At 38.3% G+C, this 24,098-nt stretch overlaps 1 protein-coding gene across 1 annotated transcript in view; it reads left to right on the plus strand.

Annotated features, from left to right (window-relative positions):
* The window catches only part of hibadhb (3-hydroxyisobutyrate dehydrogenase b), a 161,984-nt gene that overhangs the window by 79,404 nt on the left and 58,482 nt on the right, over window positions 1-24,098 (plus strand). The window contains exon 5 of the mRNA XM_039737709.1: window positions 9,263-9,396. Within this exon, the coding sequence (XP_039593643.1) occupies window positions 9,263-9,396 (134 nt within the window). The remainder of the gene's footprint in view (window positions 1-9,262; window positions 9,397-24,098) is intronic.

Consider the following 24,098-nt stretch of genomic DNA (forward strand, 5'->3'; position numbering starts at 1 on the left):
ATTTGGCAGGCTCATTCCTTACAGCTTACTTACAAAAGTTGGGTAGGTTTAATTTCGAAATTCTATGCATAATGGTCATAACTGGAAGCTATTTTTCTCCATATACTGTAATGGAGTTGAGCTCGAAAGCCGTGGGGGGCACAGTTTCATGTGACATCATCACACCTCCCACGTAATCACGTGAACTGACTGTCAACGCAGTACGTAGAAAACCAGGAAGAGCTCCAAAAAGCACTGAAGAAAACATGCATTATATAATTGAGAAGGCAGCGAAACAATGAGAAGTGAGTGAGTGACATATACAACCATATTCATGAGTGCTGCTACTTCGGAAACAAAGCACGGTGTAAACCTAAAGTTTAAATTAAGTTCCTAGACAGGCTGCCGCTGGCGTTTGTCATGCCCACGGGTAATGCGGGATACAAGTTTAATGAGAGGACGCAGGATATAAACGAGAGTTTTGATCACTTTGTAACTAAGTTAAAATTGCAGGTGAAGGGCTGTGCTTATGCAAATTCCGAGAGACTGTGTTTGTGGGGGATTGACAGTTAAGGCAGGTGGAGGAGTCGCATCATCATCTCCCCTCCCATTCACCTCATTTCGCTCTGAGCTGAGCTCCGCAACTAACGCAGTGTTACGGAAGCTACTTTGTGACGCTGCCACCAAATACTCACAGAAAAATCCACAAGTTAATACACACGCTGTCTCTACAGTTTCTCCACACTGAATTCTCCAGGCACTACTTACAAAAGGTTACATTGACAATCGTGTTAAGTTATTTTTAAAATGTTTCCTTAGCACAAGCACAGCTGAGAAGCTTCGATGCATGTGCTCCATAACGCATTAAAAAATCACGCATTTAATCACACTTTGCATTACAAGAAAAGGGGAACTTCTGTCAATGCATGATTTCCTGGTACACCGATTACATTAATCAGCGCTTCCCAATTCATTTTACCCTTGCACCCCCTTGATTTGAGAAGAAGTATGAAAAAATATGAGGTTAACACAGAAAAACAGATCACCAATTGAAGCTTTATGAATAATCGATTCGCCATCAATAATTGTTTTGGTAAAGCCATACTCAGTGTAATCCTCCTTCCATTTTATAATTTTTCCGCCACTAGCCATGATTAAATAAACGGTAAAAAAGTAAGAGCGAAGCGAGGGTGACTTATTCAGGCAGGCAGGCGACAGCTCAGTAGCTCGAATTTGGATATAAGTAGGTTCTATTTAGTCGCCAGAAATATCTTTTTGTTAGGAATGGAAGTTGAATTTAGTCTTTAAATTTCTATGGTAAAGAAAAAGTTATGCAATGATGACTACATTTAACTATATAAAGTCAAAACTTGAATATATAAAGTCATTCCCAAATATGTAAACTCAAAATCTGAGTATATAAAGACGACGTTGGGTTATTTTGGAATATATAAAGTAAGCGCTGCAATATATAAAGTCAAAGCTTAAATATATAAAGTCAGCGCCGGAATATATAAAGTAAGCGCTGGAATATATAAAGTCAAAACCTCAATATATAAAGTCAATGTCGGAATATACAGAGTTGGCGCTGGAATATCCATCCATTTCCCAACCCGTTGAATCCGACCACAGGATCACGGGGGTCTGCTGGAGCCAATCCCAGCCAACACAGGGCGCAAGGCAGGAACCAATCCTGGGCAGGGCACATGCATCATTTTCAAAACATTAACCGAACAGTGTTTTTTTAATTTATTTTTCTGAATACGTTTTTGTTAACTTAGTTCAGTTCAGAGTCGTTTCAATCAATAGATTTTAACTTTCATTTTATATACTGTATTCAGTATAGAGTTTATATACTCCGATGTTGACTTTATATAATCATGAATGACTTTATATATTCCAGCGATGACTTTATATATTCTGACGCTGACTTTATATATTCAAGTTTTCACTTTATATATTCCGACAGTGACTTTATATATTCAAGTTTTCACTTTATATATTCAACTTTTGACTTTATATATTCAGAAAAATGTTTTGACTTTATGTATACCGACGCCGACTTTATATATTCACAAAATCAATGTATTTGCCTGTTTGGCTCCCCATAGTATATGTGTGTGTGTGTATATATATATCAATATTAATAAAAGGCAAAGCCCTCACTGACTGACTCACTGACTCATCACTAATTCTCCAACTTCCCATGTAGGTAGAGCGCTGAAATTTGGCAGGCTTATTCCTTACAGCTTACTTACAAAAGTTAAGCAGGTTTCATTTCGAAATTCTACACAACGGTCGACAACGTCCGCCATGTTGAACTTTCTTATTTATAGCCCCATCTTCATGAAATTTGGTAGGCGGCTTCCCTGCGCTAACCGAAACCGATGTACTTGCTTATTTCGATGGTATGACGCCACTGTCGGCTGCCATATTGAACTTTCCAACGTCACCAATTTTCAAACTTCCCGTGTAGGTAGAAGGCTGACCCCATCTTCACAAAATTTGGTAGGTGGCTTCCCTGCACTAACCAAAACCAATATACGTACTTATTTCGGTGGTATGATGCCACTGTCAGCCTTTTTGTTTAATCCACGGCTTCTCCGCTGTTTTATTGTTTGTTTATTACAATTATAGTTATTGTATAGGTATTTTACACTTACTTTACATTGCTCAGGTACCCATTTCCTTTATCATTCCAACCCCCATTACCATGTGTATCAAGATAATCACTATCGATCAAAGAACTATCACTTACTGAGTGGTTTCCATGCCCGGAGATACCACCTACCTTTTCCATTCTCTTTGTTACATATTGCACGGCCATATCAGGCTCACTCTTGATATTCAGAGGAACATTGTGTCTTATGTAGTGAATGACTGGGACAGGTTCAAGGTATGGACTGATGACGGTACAGGAGATAATTATACTACACAGGAGCACTATAAGAGTGAAATGCTTAAGCCCTTCACCTATGGTTCTGCATGTGAGTTGATTGCTGGCGCTGAATTGCTCGGTTGTCGCTTTCAAGTGTACCGAAATGGCCAAATATTTTACACCTTTTGACAACCGCCAATGCCTCTTAAACATCTTAGATTCACAGGTGACGATTTGAGTAGTGGACACTTTGATGTTTATGAATGTTTAAACTCACAAAAGTTGGATGTGATTTTATCGCTGAAACCGGTTGTGTGCTTACAACGCTTGACAGATGCCGAATGTCACTTCAATACAACAAATCCTGCAAATACTGTCATAATTGAAACAAACCATGAAACTCAAACTGATTATGACAGCAGCAATCCAAGCTGTGAGATTTGAGACAAGATTACTGTTCACATGGCCAACTATAAGTTGCATGCTCAAGAGTAAGCTCAGCGCACAGCTTGGTCATGTTACAACCGGAGGGCCGAACTGACAACATGGTATACAAAGAGATCCTTAACAAATAATTATTGGCATATTTTCCCTCAGTTTAAAAAGGTTACATTTTCTTCTTAATATAAATTCTAATGCAGTACTTCGCCGCTGCGAAGCGCGGGTATTTTGATATATAGATATATATATATAGATATATATATATATATATATATATATATATATATATATATACACACACTGTGTGCACAATTATTAGGCAAGTGAGTATTTTGACCATATCATTATTTTTAATGCGTATATTCCAACTCAAGCTGTATTAACTTGAATGCTTATTGGATTTAAGCACGCCAGGTGATGTGTATTTGTGTAATGAGGGAGGGTGTGGCCTAAGGAGATCAACACCCTATATCAAGGTGTGCAGAATTATTAGGCAGCTAGTTTTCCTCAGGCAAAATGGGCCAAAAAATAGATTTAACTGTCTCTGAAAAGTCAAAAATTGTAAAAAGTCTTTCAGAGGGATGCAGCACTTTTGGAATTGCTAAGATATTGGTGTGTGATCACAGAACCATCAAACATTTTGTTGCAAATAGTCAACAGGGTCGCAAGAAACGTGTTGAGAACAAAAGACGCAAATTAGCTGCCAAAGATTTGAGAAGAATCAAACGTGAAGCTACCAGGAACCCATTATCCTCCAGTACTTTCATATTCCAGAGCTGCAACCTACCTGGAGTGCCCAGAAGTACAAGGTGTTCAGTGCTCAAAGACATGGCCAAGGTAAGGAGGGCTGAAACCCAACCACCACTGAACAAGAAACATAAGTTGAAACGTCAAAACTGGGCCAAGAAATATCTGAAGACAGATTTTTTTCAAAGGTTTTATGGACTGATGAGATGAGAGTGACTCTTGATGGACCAGATGGATGGACCTGTGGATCAGTAATGGGCACAGAGCTCCACTCCAGCGTGGAGGTGGGGTACTGGTATGAGCTGATATTTTTAAAGATGAGCTAGTTGGACTTTTTTGCATTGAAGATGAACTCAAAATCAACTCCCAAACCTACTGCCAGTTTTTCGAAGACACTTTCTTCAAACAGTGATACAGGAAAAAGACCATGATTTTTATGCAGACCAATGCTCCATCACTTGCATTGAAGTTCTCCACTGCGTGGCCAGCCAGTAAAGGCCTTAAAGATGAAGGAATAATGACAAATAATGATAAATAACCTAACTGTGGTGTATCACACCTGAGTTCAATTTCCGTAGCCACCCCCAGGCCTGATTACTGCCACACCTGTTTCAATCAAGAAATCACTTAAATAGGAGCTGCCTGACACAGAGAAGTAGACCAAAAGCACCTCAAAAGCCAGGCATCATGCCAAGATCCAAAGAAATTCAGGAACAAATGAGAACAGAAGTAATTGAGATCTATCAGTCTGGTAAAGGTTATAAAGCCATTTCTAAAGCTTTGGGACTCCAGCGAACCACAGTGTGAGCCATTATCCACAAATGGCAAAAACATGGAATAGTGGTGAACCTTCCCAGGAGTTGGCGGCCGACCAAAATTACCCCAAGAGCGCAGAGACGACTCATCCGAGAGGTCACAAAAGACCCCAGGACAACGTCTAAAGAACTGCAGGCCTCACTTGCCTCAATTAAGGTCAGTGTTCACGACTCCACCATAAGAAAGAGACTGGGCAAAAACGCAAACCACTGTTAAGCACAAAGAACATTAGGGCTCGTCTCAATTTTGCTAAGAAACATCTCAATGATTGCCAAGACTTTTGGGAAAATACCTTGTGGACTGATGAGAGACAAAGGTTTAACTTTTTGGAAGGCAAATGTCCCATTACATCTGGCGTTTCAGCATTTCAGAAAAAGAACATCATACCAACAGTAAAATATGGTGCTGGTAGTGTGATGGTCTGGGGTTGTTTTGCTGCTTCAGGACCTGGACGGCTTGCTGTAATAGATGGAACCATGAATTCTACTGTCTACCAAAAAATCCTGAAGGAGAATGTCCGGCCATCTGTTCGTCAACTCAAGCTGAAGCGATCTTGGGTGCTGCAACAGGACAATGACCCAAAACACACCAGCAAATCCACCTCTGAATGGCTGAAGAAAACAAAATGAAGACTTTGGAGTGGCCTAGTCAAAGTCCTGACCTGAAACCAATTGAGATGCTATGGCATGACCTTAAAAAGGCGGTTCATGCTAGAAAACCCTCAAATAAAGCTGAATTACAACAATTCTGCAAAGATGAGTGGGCCAAAATTCCTCCAGAGCGCTGTAAAAGACTCATTGCAAGTTATCGCAAACGCTTGATTGCAGTTATTGCTGCTAAGGGTGGCCCAACCAGTTATTAGGTTCAGGGAGCTATTACTTTTTCACACAGGGCCATGTAGGTTTGGATTTTTTTTCTCCCTAAATAATTAAAACCATCATTTAAAAACTGCATTTTGTGTTTACTTGTGTTTATATTTGACTAATGGTTAAATGTGTTTGATAATCAGAAACATTTTGTGTGACAAACATGCAAAAGAATAAGAAATCAGGAAGGGGGCAAATAGTTTTTCACACCACTGTAACTATGGCTTCTAAGCAAGTGAAGAGTGGTCAGGAGAAAGTTTTGAAGAAAATTGAAATCGAAGTAAAGAAAGAAATTACAAGAGGTGGAAAAACTGTTTACCAGTTTACTCATTTACCAATCTGAGAACCCTCGTGCTTTCAAGCAGCATAATGTAAACAAAGCCAGACTGCCAGTAATGTGGAGGGTCACAAGAACTTTCTTTTTGGAATGGCTGCATGAGGCTTTCACTTCCACCAGCTAAACTGCTAAAAGCACCAGAAACCCAAGAAATCACCTGAAGGAAAACACTTCATGGCAGAACTCGTCTCATGCAAGGTTAGTTTTCTTGGTGGTTTTTGTATTACGGATTTTTCAAAAGTAAAATTTTTTAGTTCATAATGCGATTTGTTGCAATGTCATTTTTCTCTTTTTTCTAATGTTTGCTTTTTTCCTTGTGCTTAAAACCCATTAAAAAAATTGTTTACATGGAGGACTTCATCATGTGATCTCCTGCAATGTTACTTTTTTGATTGCTTGTGAGTTGGTTTTTAAATGCAGTTCGGATTTGTGCGATGTTATTTTTCTGCTATGCTTAACTCATTTAAAATAAAAAAAATGCTGCGCGAGCACGGGCAGCTGACAGGGAAGAGATGGGAGGGGGGATAGGGGGGTGTGTGTGTGTGTGTGTGTGAGAGAGAGAGAGAGAGAGAGAGCCAGGCCGCTCCTGTAGCGGAGGGAGGGAGGGGCTTTGGTGGTGTGTGTGCTACAGAGAGAGAAAGACAGAGCGCGAGCGAGCCAGCTCGTGTAGCTGATCAGGGAGCCTGGGTGTTTTTTGTCAGTGTTATTCAATATTTTTACATTAGTTTACTATTACACTGTGCATTCTATGGTGTAATTAACTATATTTGTGCTTAATCTTTACATATTTTTACATACAGTTTGTACGGTCTGGAACGGATTAATTGTATTTACATACAATCCTATGGGGGAAACTGCTTCGGTTCACGACCAACTCGGTTTACGACCAAAGTTCTGGAACGAATTATGGTCGTGAACCGAGGTTCCACTGTATATAGATATGTATAAATATATATAATGACAGCAACACTCATAACAGTGACAAAACAATTACATTGACAATCATGTTACGTTATTTTCAAAATGTTTCCTTTAATTTCTCATTACTTCTTTAACACACTACTTCTCCGCTGTGAAGCGCGGGTATTCTGCTAGTAAAATCAATAAAATGAAAAATAAAATTGTTGTACAGGAGACACTATGGATCACCATGCCCTGGATGTCTGCTTGCAGTGAAGGATGCAGTTTGTCTGTAAAGATAGATCAGCTGATGTATAGCAGTTGCAATTTATCAAGAAGCCTTCCTAGTATATTTTAAATAAGTCATCTGGGATTGGCTCCAGCAGACCCCCCGTGACCCTGTAGTTCGATATAACTGGTTGGATAATGGATGGATACATGGATTTATAAGCATCGGTTGACCAGTTGCCATCGGTTGAGAAGCAAAATTGACTTATTTTGTTTTCTTATTGTGTCTTTTATTTTTCTATTCTTTATTATGTAAAGCACTTTGAGTTACTGTTTGTATGAAAATGTGCTATATAAAAAAATGTTGTTGTTGTTGATGGTGTCAGTGCCAAATTCTGAAATGTTTGCAAATGTTCAAGTAATATAAAGATAGTAGACATCTGGAAAATGTTATGATTTGATTTCCCATTTAAATTTTTCCTGGTTTATTAAGCAGCTTTTTTGGCATTTCTTTTTTTTTTTTTTTGTTTTTTGTAAGAGTTTTGACGTGCTGTATCAGATTCAGCTCTTTAAAAATGTAATTGAAATGCGTTTAAAGGTCTTTGTTAATTTTAATGTCTTATTGCCACTTTGTTTCTTGTGGGTGCTACCATTTTTTACTTTAGTTTTTGTATGGCTTTCACATACATTGCTATGCTGGACAACCACAGAGGGTGTTAAGGTCAGGGGTCATGCACTTCTTGATTATTTGAGATTAGAAAAAAATACTTAACATATTTTGTGCTTTGTTTTATGCCCCCCTCTTTAACTATTTCCATACTACAGAATTACAGTCATCTGATTTTCACTTGTGTCTCTGTGTCTGTGTTTTTATACAGTATAACTCTTCAGCACTAGTCCTTATCATCCACATATAGTCTTAATTTACAGGCCCAAATATTTTCCACACGACCTTTCACTCTCAAGTTTGAAACATGTTTTATTCACTTTTGTCCAATATTCAGCCTCATATAGAAACACTGTTTTCATCATCACTTTATCAGTCTGCACCTTTAGTTTTTTGGTGAGTAGACTTGATTTCAGTATTCCTTGTAAAGCATAAATGGGGTTATTTTTCACAGCTAGTCTTGCTTAAATTTAAGAATGTATCTCATAGATTTCATTATAAATTACTCATTAATATTTTAATTCATTTTACCTCTCAAATGTTTTTATTGCTGTAGTTCAATGTTTCTACAATACTAAATCTTACCCTACTCTTTTTGTCTTGTCCCAATTGATTTGCCGACCAATTCTCTTAGTTTCATTATGTCAGTTACTCTAGCTTTCCCTATCAGGCTATTTTGGTTTTTAGCAAAGTCATCAGCATAAGCTAAACAATGTGTCATTCTATTATAAATATGGTTGCATGGATTTATATTTGGATTCCTGACTACAGTCACTAAGCTTACAATAAACAGCATTGCTGACAGAACAACCATCCTCCACGCCCAAGTCCTTGATTTAATATGCAGCTCTTTCTACGGCTGACCTTATATCATTACTTTACTTTTTGTCTCTTCTAGCATCATGATGATAAGGTCTCTTAGCTTCTTTGGTTTTCTAACGTCCTTATTATAACAAATTACAAACTTTTAATAAAATCATAATTTTTTATTTCTATACCGTTTTGGCAGGTATGCTTTGAATTTAATTTAGTTAAAAAATGGATGTATTCCTAGTCTGTTGTAAAAATGCATTTTTAGCATTATTTATTTTTTGCCATTTTTTTAAAATTATCAGTACTGCCCCTTTAAGAGGGACAACCACTGCAAAGATGTTCCATTCACTAAAATAATGTTTAGTCAAAGTCTGTATTGTGTCCACATATGCTGCTATCATAGATTGAGAAGTCAAATACATGGTAATTGCAAGTAACCCTAATAAATTCTATGATACGTATTATAACTTAAAAACATTATTCTTCAAAAATACACCAGTCAGGCCTAATGCATCTTGGACTTACTTGGTTTGTTAACAAATAATCAAGTGTCTATTACAGGGATATTACGTAATCTTCTCTTTTATTAGGTGTTGGAGCAGCAAGTTCTGGAAAACTTACTTTCATGGTGGGAGGAATGGAAGAAGAATTCAATGCTGTTAAAGAGCTGCTGACTACCATGGGTACTAACATTGTTTATTGTGGACAGGTTGGAACCGGGCAGGTAATATCTTTTATGTATTTACAGAATTCCTGTGCTCCTGAAATTGAATGAGTAGATGAATTGTATAACTTAAAAAATAAATGGCCCTTAAATTACACGCTAATCTATGTAGAAATTATTGCATTCCTTTTTTTTAAATGCTGTTCAGTTTTACTGAATACAGCTCAGTTCTTAATGAACAGTTATTGAAAATTCTTTTTAACCAAAGTATGAAAAAGAGGTCCTGTAATGCACATGAGTACAAGTTAAGGCAAATAAGTCATAAATTTAAATTTATGAACAATTGATGTTCTTCACAAATGAGGCAATGGATAAGAAAAAGTTAAATATACCATTTACAGAAGCTATATTAAAACAATAATCTACTTATTAGGTAGAGTGTACAAATACATTTTGGTTAAATGGAAAGTGAAAAAGATGGTGAAATATACCAAAAATGCAGGCATTATGGTTGAAGAGCTGTTATTTCAGTAATTATCAAGCCCCCATAAAGTACATTTAACATTTTAAATTAATAAAATTTCACTTATAGATAGGAAAAATATGGGATATTCCATCCATCCATCCATCCATTATCCAACCCACTTTATCCTAACTACAGGGTCATGGGGGTCTGCTGGAGCCAATCCCAGTCAACACAGGGCGCAAGGCAGGAAAACAAACCCCGGGCAGGGTGCCAGCCCACCTCAATATGGGATATTGCTGTGCTTTTTAAATTCAGGATTTATACATCACATGAAGAAAGACTTAGCATCCAAAGTGAAATCATCATATTGTAGTCTGCAACCAACAAATACTGTGGACAACTGAGTAAGTCAAATAAGAAACACCCTTTTAAATCTTATTTTGTAAAGTGGAAATAGAGAATACTTATGTTTGAGATATACCGTGCCTTTAAAAAATATTCACCCCTTTTGAAGCTTTCACATTTTACCATTATACAACATTCAATCATAGTGGATTTGTTTGGCTTTTTTGACATTGATCAACAGAAAAAGTGAAAATAGAGTTCTGAAAAGTGATCTAAATCAATTACAAATATAAAACAGAAAGACTTAAGATAGCGTTTTCTTCAGTTTTACTGTAAGTTGAGGGGAAATTATGTGAAGATGCAATAGAAATTTAAGATTATGATAAACAAATTGAGAAACTCTACAGTTACTTGAAAAAATTGCATATAGTATGGCTAAAAGAATGATTTTGAATCCTATAGTCACTGTCTTATATTGAGTTTGTAGATTGTCCCCATTTTATTACACATCTCATGTGTATGTTCATGTTACATTAATATGTTGATTACATTAATATGTTGACTTATATTTGATCTGAAATTAATGAGTGTGTATGTGAGCCATATATAATGTATAAACTGGCTGTCAAGTATTGCACAAAATGCTACTCAATAATCTTTGGTTCCCCATGACTGTGAATCTGGATTAAACAATTTTCATAAGATAGAAGGAGCATTTTGCATGAATGGAATTGTATATTTGTGCAACTCATACAGATATACAGTAAGAATGGATAAACATGAATCCTAAGGAACTTTATATATAAACTACATACCACTTTGCCAGTACTGTAAACTTTATTAGTGATATTGTGTATTATTTAAACAACTGGTTCTCAATGTGTTGTCCCCAAGTGTGGGTTTAGAGCAGTGTTTCCCTCGGTCCTGGTGGACCCCTGTGGCTGCAGGTTTTTGTTCCCACCAGATTCCTAATCAATGACAACACCTGATAGCACTGATCTCATTAAATTAGCTGGTATTTTTGTTTTCCTTTTATTCAACATTCAGAAAAGCTTAGCAGCATGATTTTTACATTTATAAGATACTAGCAAAATACCCGCGCTTCGCAGCGGAGAAGTAGTGTGTAAAAAGTTATGAAAAAGTAAAGGAAACATTTTAAAAATAACGTAACATGATTGTCAATGTAATAGTTTTTTTCACTGTTATGAGTGTTGCTGTCATCAAGGATTTGATTATCATTATTTCTTTCAATCAGGTTCGTATTTGGAGGATGTGTTGTGTTCAAGTTATATTCCGTGTTTGTTAACCGTTGTAAAGATAACAGGTTTCATTCATCGAAGTGTTCACTACCCAAATTGGTACTCGTGAATCTAAGATGTTTAACAGGCATTCCCGGTATTAAGTTGTGGATTTGCCTGCGAGTATTTAGCGGTAGCATGTCTATGAACTTAATTTAAACTTAAGCTTTACACCTTGTTTTCCTATTGATATGTCTACAAAGGCTTGTTCAGATTCAGAGGGTTGTTCCTTTCTTTCTGCATCAATAAACAGCTCGTTTTCCTCTTTATCTGAGACATCACACACTGCATGCATGGGTTTACCTTTCCCAGTCCTGCAAAGTCAGTTCACGTGAGCCACTCGGAGTACATGCATCGAAGGTTCTCACCTGTGCTTGTGCTATCTCGTGCGATCTCGCAATGTCCACGGCTTTATTTAATGTTAGCTAAGACCCGACACTTAAAAGTTTCTCTTGCATTTTCGCAACACTAGTCTATCCCTGACCATCTCATCTTCGTTTGCATAAGCACAATCCTTCACCTGCGAATATTTCACGGCAGCATGTCTATTGGATAGCTGCTGACGGACGGCTTTATATGGGCAGGCACTCAATTACGTGGGGGCGTGACGATGAGGGACGCAAATCCGCCTCACACGGTGACCGAGCTGCAGGCTATGGCTGTATATATGTACATAAGTAGGATTCAGTTATGACCATTACACGTAGAATTTTTAAATGAAACCTGCCTAACTTTTTTGTAAGTAAACTGTAAGGAATGCGCCTGCCAAATTTCAGCCTTCTACCTACACAGGAAGTTGGAGAATTAGTGATGAGTCAGTCAGTCAGTGAGGGCTTTGCCTTTTATTAGTATACAGGTGCTGGTCATAAAATTAGAATATCATGACAAAGTTAATTTATTTCAGTAATTCCATTCAAAAAGTGAAACTTGTATATTAGATTCATTCATTACACACAGACTGATGTATTTCAAATGTTTATTTCTTTTAATTTTGATGATTATAACTGACAACTAATGAAAGTCCCAAATTCAGTATCTCGGAAAATTAGAATATCAATTAAGACCAATGCAAAAAAAGGATTTTTAGAAATGTTGGCCAGCTGAAAGCTGAACATGAAAAGTATGAGCATGTACAGCACTCAATATTTAGTTGGGGCTCCTTTGGCCTGGATTACTGCAGCAATGCAGCGTGGCATGGAGTCAATCAGTCTGTGACACTACTCAGGTTTTATGAGAGCCCATGTTGCTCTGATAGTGGCCTTCAGCTCTTCTGAATTGTTGGGTCTGGCGTATTGCACTTTCCTCTTCACAAGGTCAGGTGAGTTTGCTGGCCAATCAAGAACAGGGATACCATGGTCCTTAAACCAGGTACTGGTAGCTTTGGCACTGTGTGCAGGTGCCAGGTCCTGTTGGAAAATGAAATCTGCATCTCCGTAAAGTTCGTCAGCAGCAGGAAGCATGAAGTGCTTTAAAACTTCCTGGTAGACGGCTGCGTTGACCTTGGACCTCAGAAAACGCAATGGACCAACACCAGCAGATGACATGGCACCCTAAACCATCACTGACTGTGGAAACTTTGCACTGGACCTCAAGCATCTTCCTCCAGACTCTGGAACTTTGATTTCCAAAGGAAATGCAAAATTTACTTTCATCAGAGAACATAAATTTGGACCACACAGCAGCAGTCCAGTCGAGAAGCTTCTGACGCTGTCTCTTGTTCAAGAGTGGCTTGACACAAGAAATGCGACAGCTGAAATCCATGTCTTGCATACGTCTGTATGTGGTTGTTCTTGAAGCACTGACTCCAGCTGCAGTCCCCTCTTTGTGAATCTCCCCCACAGTTTTGAATGGGTTTTGTTTCACAATCCTTCCAGGGTGCGGTTATCCCTATTGCTTATACACTTTTTTCTACCACATCTTGTCCTTCCTTCATCTATTAATGTGCTTGGACACAGATCTCTGGGAACAGCCAGCCTCTTTAGCAATGACCTTTTGTGTCTTGCCCTCCTTGTGCAAGGTGTCAATTTTCGTCTTTTGGACATCTGTCAAGTCAGCAGTCTTCCCCATGATTGTGTAGCCTATAGAACTAGACTGAGAGACCATTTAAAGGCTTTTTCAGGTGTTTTGAGTTAATTAGCTGATTAGAGTGTGGCACCAGGTGTCTTCCATATTGAACCTTTTCACAATATTCTAATTTTCAGAGATACTGAATTTGGGACTTTCATTAGTTGTCAGTTATAATCATCAAATTTAAAAGAAGTAAACATTTGAAATACATCAGCCTGTGTGTAATGAATGAATCTAATATACAAGTTTCACTTTTTTAATGGAATTACTGAAATAAATTAACTTTGTCATGATATTCTAATTTTATGACCAGCACCTGTAGATTTAGAAATATTTCTGCTTTTGCTATAATGCTTTACTCTCTTTTGTTGATTTCATTATACTTTGCCCTTTCTCTGTGCAGTTTTTCCCCCTTCGTTGTATCTTATTAATGACAATTTAAAACAAGCAGATCAGACACCCAGGCAAACAACACTGAATAATCAAAGGCTGCAACTACTTTAGAGTCAGACTCACTAATTAGTAAAAATTGGATTAATTAAAGAATTAGAAGACCTAGAGAAGTAGAATGAAAATCAAGATAAAAATACTGTTAAAAAGAAAAAAATACATTATTCCAATATAACTGCTTGGTACATTTTAATATATTTTTTTTTAGCAAAATAAAAAAAAAACTATATTGTTTCCTAAACACAGAACTTGGGAAATATCAGTTCACTTAATTAGCCCAGGAGTCCAATTAAAAACAGAATCTCGTTGGAACAAAAACCTGCCGCCACAGGGGTTCACCAGGACCGAGTTTGGGAAACACTGGTTTAGAGGTACTCAACCTGATAACCATCAGGGCAAAGTGACTTTTAGACTGTTGTTTACTTAATGATTGCTTTGTTACAATCAAAGTGGTTGGCTGACATTAGTGCGACTAAATCAATGTACTTAAATACATCAATAATGTGACTAAACTACCAGAGCACACCATCTGAGCTTTCTTGCAAATGGTAACAACTTTATTTTTATCTCTCTCTTTCTTTCCTGCCCTCTAACTTTCACACTCTTACATTCAACACTTCTTCCATCTTATTCTCTTTCCAGTCCCATCTGATCTCGGAAACTGCACAGGTCACTTGTCTAAGCCCTCTTTGATGTCTCCATGGAAAGCCCACCTCTGGACAAGACAGTCCTTTAACCTGCATGTTGACAGGGACATGTGCATTACTGCTAACAGGCTGCCTTCTGTTAACCGATCTTCATGGCTAAAGGGTTATTATGGATCACTGACTTAAATCTCATATCCTGAAACTCAGATATAGCAACATTGGTTAACAGGTACCTGTCAGACTGAAGTGGTCCACTGTTAGGTTTGACAAAGTAGTTCTCAGTCTAAAACACTTTTAGCACCTGTAGTGGCACTGCTGCACAGAGAAGGTGGGGGCTGACACAGCAAGACGTCCGCTAAAGTCACTGGGGATGCCCACTGCCCAAAGTGGCCAGAGACAGGCTCTGTGCAGCTGACAGAGGGAGCTACATTTAACTTGTGTTGCAAAATGCTCACCTCTCAGCCACAGAACGGATTAACCACGATAATTCACCACAGCACAAATCTCCAAACTGAGATGCTTTGTGATGCGAGTCCACAGCAGTTCAGTCCTACTGTTAGACAATACCTCATTTATCAAAATATACTCCCAACCATTTCCGAAATCATTGTAACACAGTAATACTACTTCTGCAAACACAGAATTGAAGTATTGGTTCTAGGTATAATAAAGTCTACTGTCACTGTTACTTGCCTGCCATTTAAAAAGTGGCCACTGGACTATAATATATGAGTTTCCCAGGCAGAGACACCAAATCTTTGAAAGTGTTTTACTTTATCTTTTTTATAAAAAATATACATTTGTTTTCCTCTGTTAAGGGTTAGATTTTTCTAGCTTTCACCTTCTGTGTTAGTGTAATCTGAAAATTTAGTAAGGGTATGTAGACATTGTGTATTGGGCAAACTGTTGCTTTTAATTAAAGGCAAGCAAAACTAAACGCACCAAGTATGTCTGACTCTTTAAATGTGTGTTGGAGTTCAGATATGCAAGGATACCTTGAGAGGCCAGGTAGATGGGGTTGTCAAGAAGCTTCCTTGGCTATAGCACTCACTCAAAGAATTAGTCACATGGTAGAATTTAAAGGGAGCTTGCAGTTAGAGGTTTGATTCAGTTAGCAAGAACACTTTGTGGCCAGAGTGTAGAGAGAAAAGGAGAGAATTTGGTAGGTGAAAAGGAAGCATTCCTGCTGCTTATGGCACTCTATTTTGATACCACTGGTTAGGCCACCCCATCTTATAACTATTGAGCAAACATTATTTAGTCAGGGCCAGTGGGGCAGATATACCTTATTTTTCGCTCCATAAGACTCACTTTTGTTTCCCCAAAAGAAGGGTGGAAGGGTGACATTGAGGGGTAGAGTCCAACAATCAGCTGCTAATGGCAACAAAACTCACTGTTATGTTACAGACTTCCCCCCTCTGCTTGGAGGAATGTTAGACTCATTGACTCGGCATCTAATCCTTGTGTGTGCGCGCGCGTGAGTTACGAAATGTAAACAAAGGCAAAATGGCATTGAGATCTCACGAGGGAGTGAAGCGAGTGCAGAAAACAAATTACTTAGCAGACGATGTTTTGCGCATTATCACTGAGTTGGACTCTGATTTTTCAGAATCTGATTTTGTTGAAAGTGATCAGGAGATCAAGCAAGAGAGTAAAAAACTGGCATCAGCTGATAGGACACCAGCTTATGTTGCCACAGCTGATTGGCTGCCAGCTGAGCGCATTTGCACAGCTGATGCACCTGCAGCACATCTGGCTACCGGACTTCTCAAGACATCATGGCTTGCTGTTGGATATGACAGATTACCAGCCACTGGACTACTTCAGGCTGTTCTTTCCTGATGCTGCCTTTCAGCTACTGTCCGACAAGACAAACAGGTATGCACAGCAATGTTTTGAATTGCGCGCTGTGCTTGCACTGCATTCTCATTTTTCAAAGTGGAAACCCACAACAAAAGACGAGATGAAGGGCTTTGTGGCATTACAAATAGAGATGAGACTAAACTGGCAATATAACTTCAGGGAGCATTAGTCTAGACTTGCTTTGTCCCCTGGTGGCTTTGGACAGGGTAATGCTGCGTGATATGCACGTACTTCTGCAAAGTGATTATGAGCAACTGAGCTTCATAAATTCTGACAGTAGTGATGAGGAACTCTTGGGGTTTCTAGAAGAGTGCTTGAACCTTAAAGTCTCTCCTTATTAGTTTATGACAGTGATGATGGTTCTTAATACCGCTCTTACTTTACATGGTTGAAATATCATTCTGCTATATTTTATTAAATATATTAGTACACCCTTTGGTTCAGTAATTTTTTTTTCTTGTTTTCCCCCTCTAAACCTAAGTGGCGCTTATGGGTCAGGTGTGTCTTATGGAGCGAAAAATACGGTAATTTGTTTTCTGTATGTTTGTTAGCTTTATGTTCTCTCTGCATATTTTGTTTAATAAAAACCTTTAAACAATGTTGTTCTCTTATAGCTTTGAATGGGACACAGAAGTGCTCTGTCACTTATGTTAGTGTACAGTTTATAATGCCACACAACAATGGAAAAAAATTAGAGGATTAAAGAACTATAAGATAGTATACATTTAACTATCTTTAAACAACAACTTGTAGTTTTATCAAAAGCCAGATGGGTTCTCCTTTTGTTGGCATGGATGAAGTGCATCATTTTAGATTAAAAATCTTTCTAGTAAAGTGTTCTAGTAGTGTCAAAGTAATCATTTGAATAGTTAAATAAATAAATCACATTTTGCTTTAATTTGTTAGACTAAAACATTTTTTCTAGCCATGTTACCTGTCAAAGACCAGATTCTTCACTAAATCGATAGTCGATTAATAAAACCTATAATGCAGATAAAAATTTGGACTTCAATACTGTTAGGGCTGTTTTTTCAACTTTCTTTTATCATATGATTTTTTTCCAGTTGTATGAACATCTGTGTATAAATTTTGCAAGGTAAATATCCCTATGAAATAAAATTTTATAGTAAAAATTGTAACTATATGTCATTTGATTCCTGCATTTCATTTCCTCATTTAGAAGATATAAGAACTTAAACCCCACTTGTTCTTCAGAGGCAATGTCATTATTTGTAGCGCATCCATCATCACCCTTTTGGTTGAATTTCTGTCTCACTGCTTGTGCACACTGGTAAAGTAAGCATAGTTTTCAAACATACACACTAGAATGTTTTAAATAAAATCAAAAATCTAAATTTTTCAATCTGATATTTCTTAACCAATAATTTTAAAATGTGTATCTGAAGAGATGTTTTAAACATTACAGTGAAGTGAGTATATCAACTAATTTCGAGGTGCTAAGTTTCTTAGAGAATGGATTGAAAATTTGCACATTTTCCTTTATTAAAGCTTGTCTGATGAGGAGCCTGAGCTGCCTCAAGAGCTTGCATAATGTAAGCTGTTTAGATAACCAATAAAAAGTGTCATTTTGCTTCACTTCTCATTGCATCCATATGACTAACACAGTACATCACCATACTACTACATACATTGTTCCCTGTAAATGGAGGGAAGTTTAGAGACTTACTGGAGTTATATGGTGATATTTTCTAAGTTTAGTAACACTTCTTGTGGCTGGCTTTTAAATTAAGTTTGGAATGAAATTAGAACAGTTTGAAAAACCCATAAGTAGACCATTTGTGGGCAAAGGGTAAAAAATAGTCAGAAATTGAACAAAGACAGGCAAAAGCAAATGCCCTCAAAATTACATGTAAAATCAGTAATAATTTTACATGTATTACTGTCACTACTTGCGATGAAACTTCGCTTTCACGCACGTTTTCCATCGACAGGTTGACCCTTGTGATTTCGTGGGTTTACGATTTGTGTATCTGCCTATCTGTGGATTTGTCAACAATAATTAAATGTAAATTATTTTGCGACCTATTGTGGAAAGGCAGAGACAATGCTATAGCAACACTACTTAAATGAATGGCAAATCCCAGCGACCCCTGGAGTACTGTGTCGTTGGGCAGTTTCAACGGTTGATGCGAGGGCTGCTGGGTGAAACAAGATGAGGGTGCTAGTTTTAAAAGTGAGCCCTAAGAATCTGGCAGGATTACAATTGATGATGTGTTTTCCTTCAATACTTCATTGCACAATTGGATTATAATTACACCCATCAGATTAAAGTTTTCTCTGGGTTTATGTTCTTGTTCTGTGCTCGCTTGTTTGTATGATTTTTGTCTGAATCGGAAAACTCCTTCATACAGAGAGCACTGTCATCTTCTACAAATCTTCACTTGTGTTGGCATCATGGTAGGACAAAAGTTTACCTAAATTTAATGAGGCTGTTCACAGGGGATTTAATTCAATAACTACATTGTCATCTTCTGCATCTGCAAAACTGGTCTGTGTCATAACACAAAAATATGTTATAAGTTACATTATTTTAAAAAGTTAGAGTTCATTAAAGAACTGCACAACTTCCCACTTTATCTTGGAGATGCCACATATCTTTGTCTTTGCAGTGAGCCTCATACACATGATTTGCTTGCACAGTAATCATTCCTGCTTATGTTTCTTGTAACTTACTTACTGTAGCAAATTTATAATATACAGTAATTATGGGCCCAAAATGTATTTGCAGATTTTTTTCTTCTTGGGGGGCAGGGATGCACAAAGGATAACTGTAACTCAATGTAATTAATGTTTTTTTTTCCTCTCTCTCCCTGTTCCGACTTCACAATGTCTTTGTTCAGTAAATTGGACATGACGCACTTTGATCCATTGGAAAGATACTATATAAGTACAAAATACTATCATTATTCATTGTACAGTCTGCTACTGCAAAACCTGCTGCAAACATGAACAACAATATCACCAGCCCAACACTCATAACTAATTAGTGAGCCAATCTACTAACCAGTGAAACATGGAAAATATGTTGACTCGAAACAGAAATGCACGTTGATTAAATATTTCCAAGTGTATGGTAAGGCTTAAGGAGCTTTTGTTCATGGTGGTTCCAGTACTGCTGGCGATTTTATTAAGGGCAGCAAAAACATTAAAAAAAAAAAAATAAATAATGGCTTTCCAGACGCAATCACCTGTGGAAAACACGTATGATCAATAAGTAAGAGTTAGGTGGTCCACAATATGATGTTCCTCATATTAAAGCAGTTAATTTTATGAGATTGCTGTGATACATTTGTCCATCATATAGGGATTTATTTAGAACAGCCGGTTGCTTCCTGATATCTGTACTATGGAATGAACAAAGGTCAATGACGAATGAATCTTAACCTACTGGCATGGTGCACATCATCAACCTTTCTTGCTAATTATAACTGTAATACTTCATTAACTTGGCTAGGCTTGGGCACATGGAGAAAACTTGAAAGGATTAATGAACAGAAATAAGCAAGAACTTTATTAATGAGCAAAAGGCAAACAGTTGCATGTGCTCTTAACTGCTTTACAGAGATGCCTCAGTTTCAAAATTATTCTGCATTACTGTATGTATTTTAATAAGGGGATGCACAAACCTGTGTGTTTCTTTGTGCCGGTCCCAAGCCCGGATAAAGGGGAGGGTTACGTAAGGAAGCACATCCGATGTAAAATTTGGCCAAATCAATATGCGGACAACAATACAAATTTCCATACCGGATTGGTCGAGCCCTGGGTTAACAACCACCGCCACCAGTACTGTTAGCTAACAGGGTGCTGGTGGAAATTGGGCTACTGTTGGCCGAAGAAAGGGAGGGGGGTGGGGGGTGTCTGGAGGCAGAAGGAGAGGAGGAACATAAAAAGAGTGGAATTGTGGGTAGGAACTTTGAATGTTGGCAGTATGACTGGTAAGGGGAGAGAGTTAGCAGATGTGATGGAGAGAAGGAATGTTGATATATTGTGCGTGCAAGAGACTAAATGGAAGGGGAGTAAGGCCAGGTGGATCGGAGGTGGATTCAAATTGTTCTATCATGGTGTGGATGGGAGGAGAAATGGGATAGGAGTTATTCTGAAGGAACAGTATGTCAAGAGTGTTTTGGAGGTGAAAAGAGTGTCCAGGCAGTGTAATGATTATGAAGCTGGAAATTGGTGATGAATGTTGTTAGTGCAGTTATGGGTAAGAGAGAAGATTTTTGGAGTGAGTTGGATGAAGTGATGAACTGTGTACTCAAGGGACGGAAAGTGGTGATTGGAGCGGATTTCAATGGGCATGTTGGTGAAGGGAACAGTGGACACGAGAAGGTGATGGATAGTTATGGTGTCAAGGAGAGGAATGAAGAAGGTCAGAGGATAGTGGATTTTGCCAAAAGGATGGACATGGCTGTGGTGAATACGTATTTTAAGAAGAGGGAGGAACATAGGGTTACCTACAAGAGTGGAGGAAGATGCACACAGGTAGATTATGCAGAAGAGTTGATCTGAAGGAGATTGAAGACTGCAAAGTGGTGGCAGAGGAAAGTGTAGTTAGGCAGCACAGGATGGTGGTCTGTAGGATGACGTTGGAGATCAAGAAGAGGAAGAGAGTGAGGGCAGAGCCAAGGATCAAATAGTCGAATTTGAAAAAGGAAGACTGCAAGGTTGAGTTTAGGGTGAAGGTGTTCCAGGCACTGGGTGGCACTGAAGAGTTACCATACAGCTGGGAAACTACAGCAGATGTAGTAAGGATGACAGCAAGAAGGGTGCTTGGCGTGACATCTGGAAAGAGGAAGTAGGATAAGGAAACCTGGTGGTGGAATGAGGAAATACAGGAGAGTATACAGAGGAAGAGGATGGGAAAGAGCAAATGGGATAGTCAGAGAGACGCAGAAAGTAGATAAGAGTACAAGGAGATAAAGCGCAAGGTGAAGAGAGAGGTGGTGAAGGCTAAAGAAAAGGCATATGATGAGTTGTATGAGAGGCTGGACACTAAGGAGGGAGAAAAGGACCTGCACTGATTGGCTAGACAGAGGGACTCAGCTGGGAAAGATGTGCAGCAGGTTAGGGTGATAAAGGATAAAGATGGAAATGTACTCACAAGCGAGGAGAGTGTGTTGAGCAGATAGAAAGAGTACTTTGAGAGGCTGATGAATAAAGAGAATGAAAGAGAGAAGAGGTTGGATGAAGTGGAGATAGTGAATCAGGAAGTGCAACGGATTAGGAAGTAAGGACAGCTATAAAGAGGATGAAAAATTGAAAGGCCGTTGGTCCAGATGACATACCTATGGAAGCATGGAGGTGTTTAGGAGAGATGGCAGTGGAGTTTTTAACCAGATTGTTTAATGGAATCTTGGAAAGTGAGAGGATGCCTGAGGAGTGAAGAAGAAGTGTACTGGTGCCGATATTTAAGAATAAGGGGGATGTACAGGACTGCAGTAACCACAGGGTAATAAAATTGATAAGCCACAGCATGAAGTTATGGGAAAGAGTAGTGGAAGCTAGGTTAAGAAGTGAGGTGATGATTAGTGAGCAGCAGTATGGTTTCATGCCAAGAAAGAGCACCACAGATGCAGTGTTTTCTCTGAGGATGTTGATGGAGAAGTATAGAGAAGGCCAGAAGGAGTTGCATTGCATCCTTGTGGACCTGGAGAAAGCATATGACAAGGTGCCTCGAGAGGAGTTGTGGTATTTTATGAGGAAGTCTGGAGTGGCAGAGAAGTATGTAAGAGTTGTACAGGGTATGTACGAGGGAAGTGTGACATTAGTGAGGTCTGTGGTAGGAGCGACAGATGCATTTAACATGGAGGTGGGATTACATCAGGGATCAGCTCTGGACCCTTTCTTATTTGCGATGGTGATGGACAGGTTGACAGACGAGATTATACAGGAGTCCCCGTGGACTATGATGTTTGCTGATGACATTGTGATCTGTAGTGATAGTAGGGAGCAGGTTGAGGAGACCCTGGAGAGGTGGAGATCTGCTCTTGAAGAGGAATGAAGGTCAGTAGGAACAAGGCAAAATACATGTGTATAAATGAGAGGGAGGTCAGGGGAATGGTAAAGATGCAGGGAGTAGAGTTGGCGAAGGTGGATGAGTTTAAATGCTTGGGATAAATAGTACAGAGTAATAGGGATTGTGGAAGAGAGGTGAAAAAGAGAGTTCAGGCAGGGTGGAATGGGTGGAGAAGAGTGTCAGGAGTAATTTGTGACAGACGGGTATCAGCAAGAGTGAAAGGGAAGGTCTACAGGACGGTAGTGAGACCAGCTATGTTATATGGGTTGGAGACAGTGGCACTGACCAGAAAGCAGGAGACAGAGCTGGAGGTAGCAGAGTTAAAGATGCTAAGATTTGCACTGGGTGTGACGAGGATGGATAGGATTAGAAATGAGTACGTTAGAGGGTCAGCTCAAGTTGGACGGTTGAGATTGTGTTGGTTTGGACATGTGCAGAGGAGAGATGCTGGGTATATTGGGAGAAGGATGCTAAGGATAGAGCTGCCAGGGAAGAGGAAAAGAGGAAGGCCAAAGTGAAGGTTTATGGATGTGGTGAGAAAGGATATGCAGGTGATGGGTGTGACAGAACAAGATGCATAGGACAGAAAGATATGGAAAAAGATGATCCACAGTGGCAATCCCTAACAGGAGCAGCCGAAAGAAGAAGAACAGTATCTATTTTAATAAGATGTATACTGCTTTGTTACCGAAGTATATTTACTTGCCAGGTTCTCAGGTGCCCTCCCAGTGCCTAGAATTTGCTACAGGTATTCATTCTAACCGTTTTGTTTTTAATTCAAAACTGTTTATTGTTATTAAAGCAATTATTCCAAAAATTTTAACTGCTTAATTTTAGTTATCTTACATGCCAGTATTCCCAACCTTTATTTGCTTCTTTGTGTTTTAAACGGTTGACTCCACGGTTTTTAATTACGTCTTATTTTCCAAACCAGTAACCAGTTAACAATGAGGTGCAAATAACAAAGGATCTAGCAGTGGATATAGGTTTTCATTTCAGCCACCATCTTCCTTTTAATTTAACCCCTACCTTAATTAAGTGAGCTACTATTTTTGACTTCTGTGTTTTTGGTGTCTATTTTTTAAATGATAAACCTGAGTTTTCTAAATATACTTATACTTGAATTTAGTAAGTAATTGTATATGTTTAGTGTTTTTTGATCTTAGTTTTTGAGATTTTCATCATCATCAATGTAATTTTTACTCTGCTTTTCCTGGTGTTCTGGTTATTTAAGTCATTATTCAATGAACATGTAACCTGTTAGAACCTTCAGCCTTACAGTGTTGTATGCCAAGGTTTCTCCTTTGCTCATTTAATTGTCATTGTTAGAATACTATCAACGGAGCAAAGTCCACAGAAAAGATAGGTGGATTAATAGGAGAATGACAAATGAATTCAGATTATAAATTATGGTAAAAATATAAAGCTTTGTAAATTTCCAATAGAAGTAAATATAATACTGCTGCACTTTTCTGAATTCAGAATAAAAAAAAAAAAAAAAGAGAGTTGTTAGTTATAAAATAAGCCACTGTTTGGGAATTGCTTAGAACAAAAACTTGCAGCCAAAAACCATCAGTCCCCAAAACCTA

The sequence above is a fragment of the Polypterus senegalus genome, chromosome 15 (assembly GCF_016835505.1).
Source record: "Polypterus senegalus isolate Bchr_013 chromosome 15, ASM1683550v1, whole genome shotgun sequence".
Lineage (NCBI taxonomy): Eukaryota > Metazoa > Chordata > Cladistia > Polypteriformes > Polypteridae > Polypterus > Polypterus senegalus.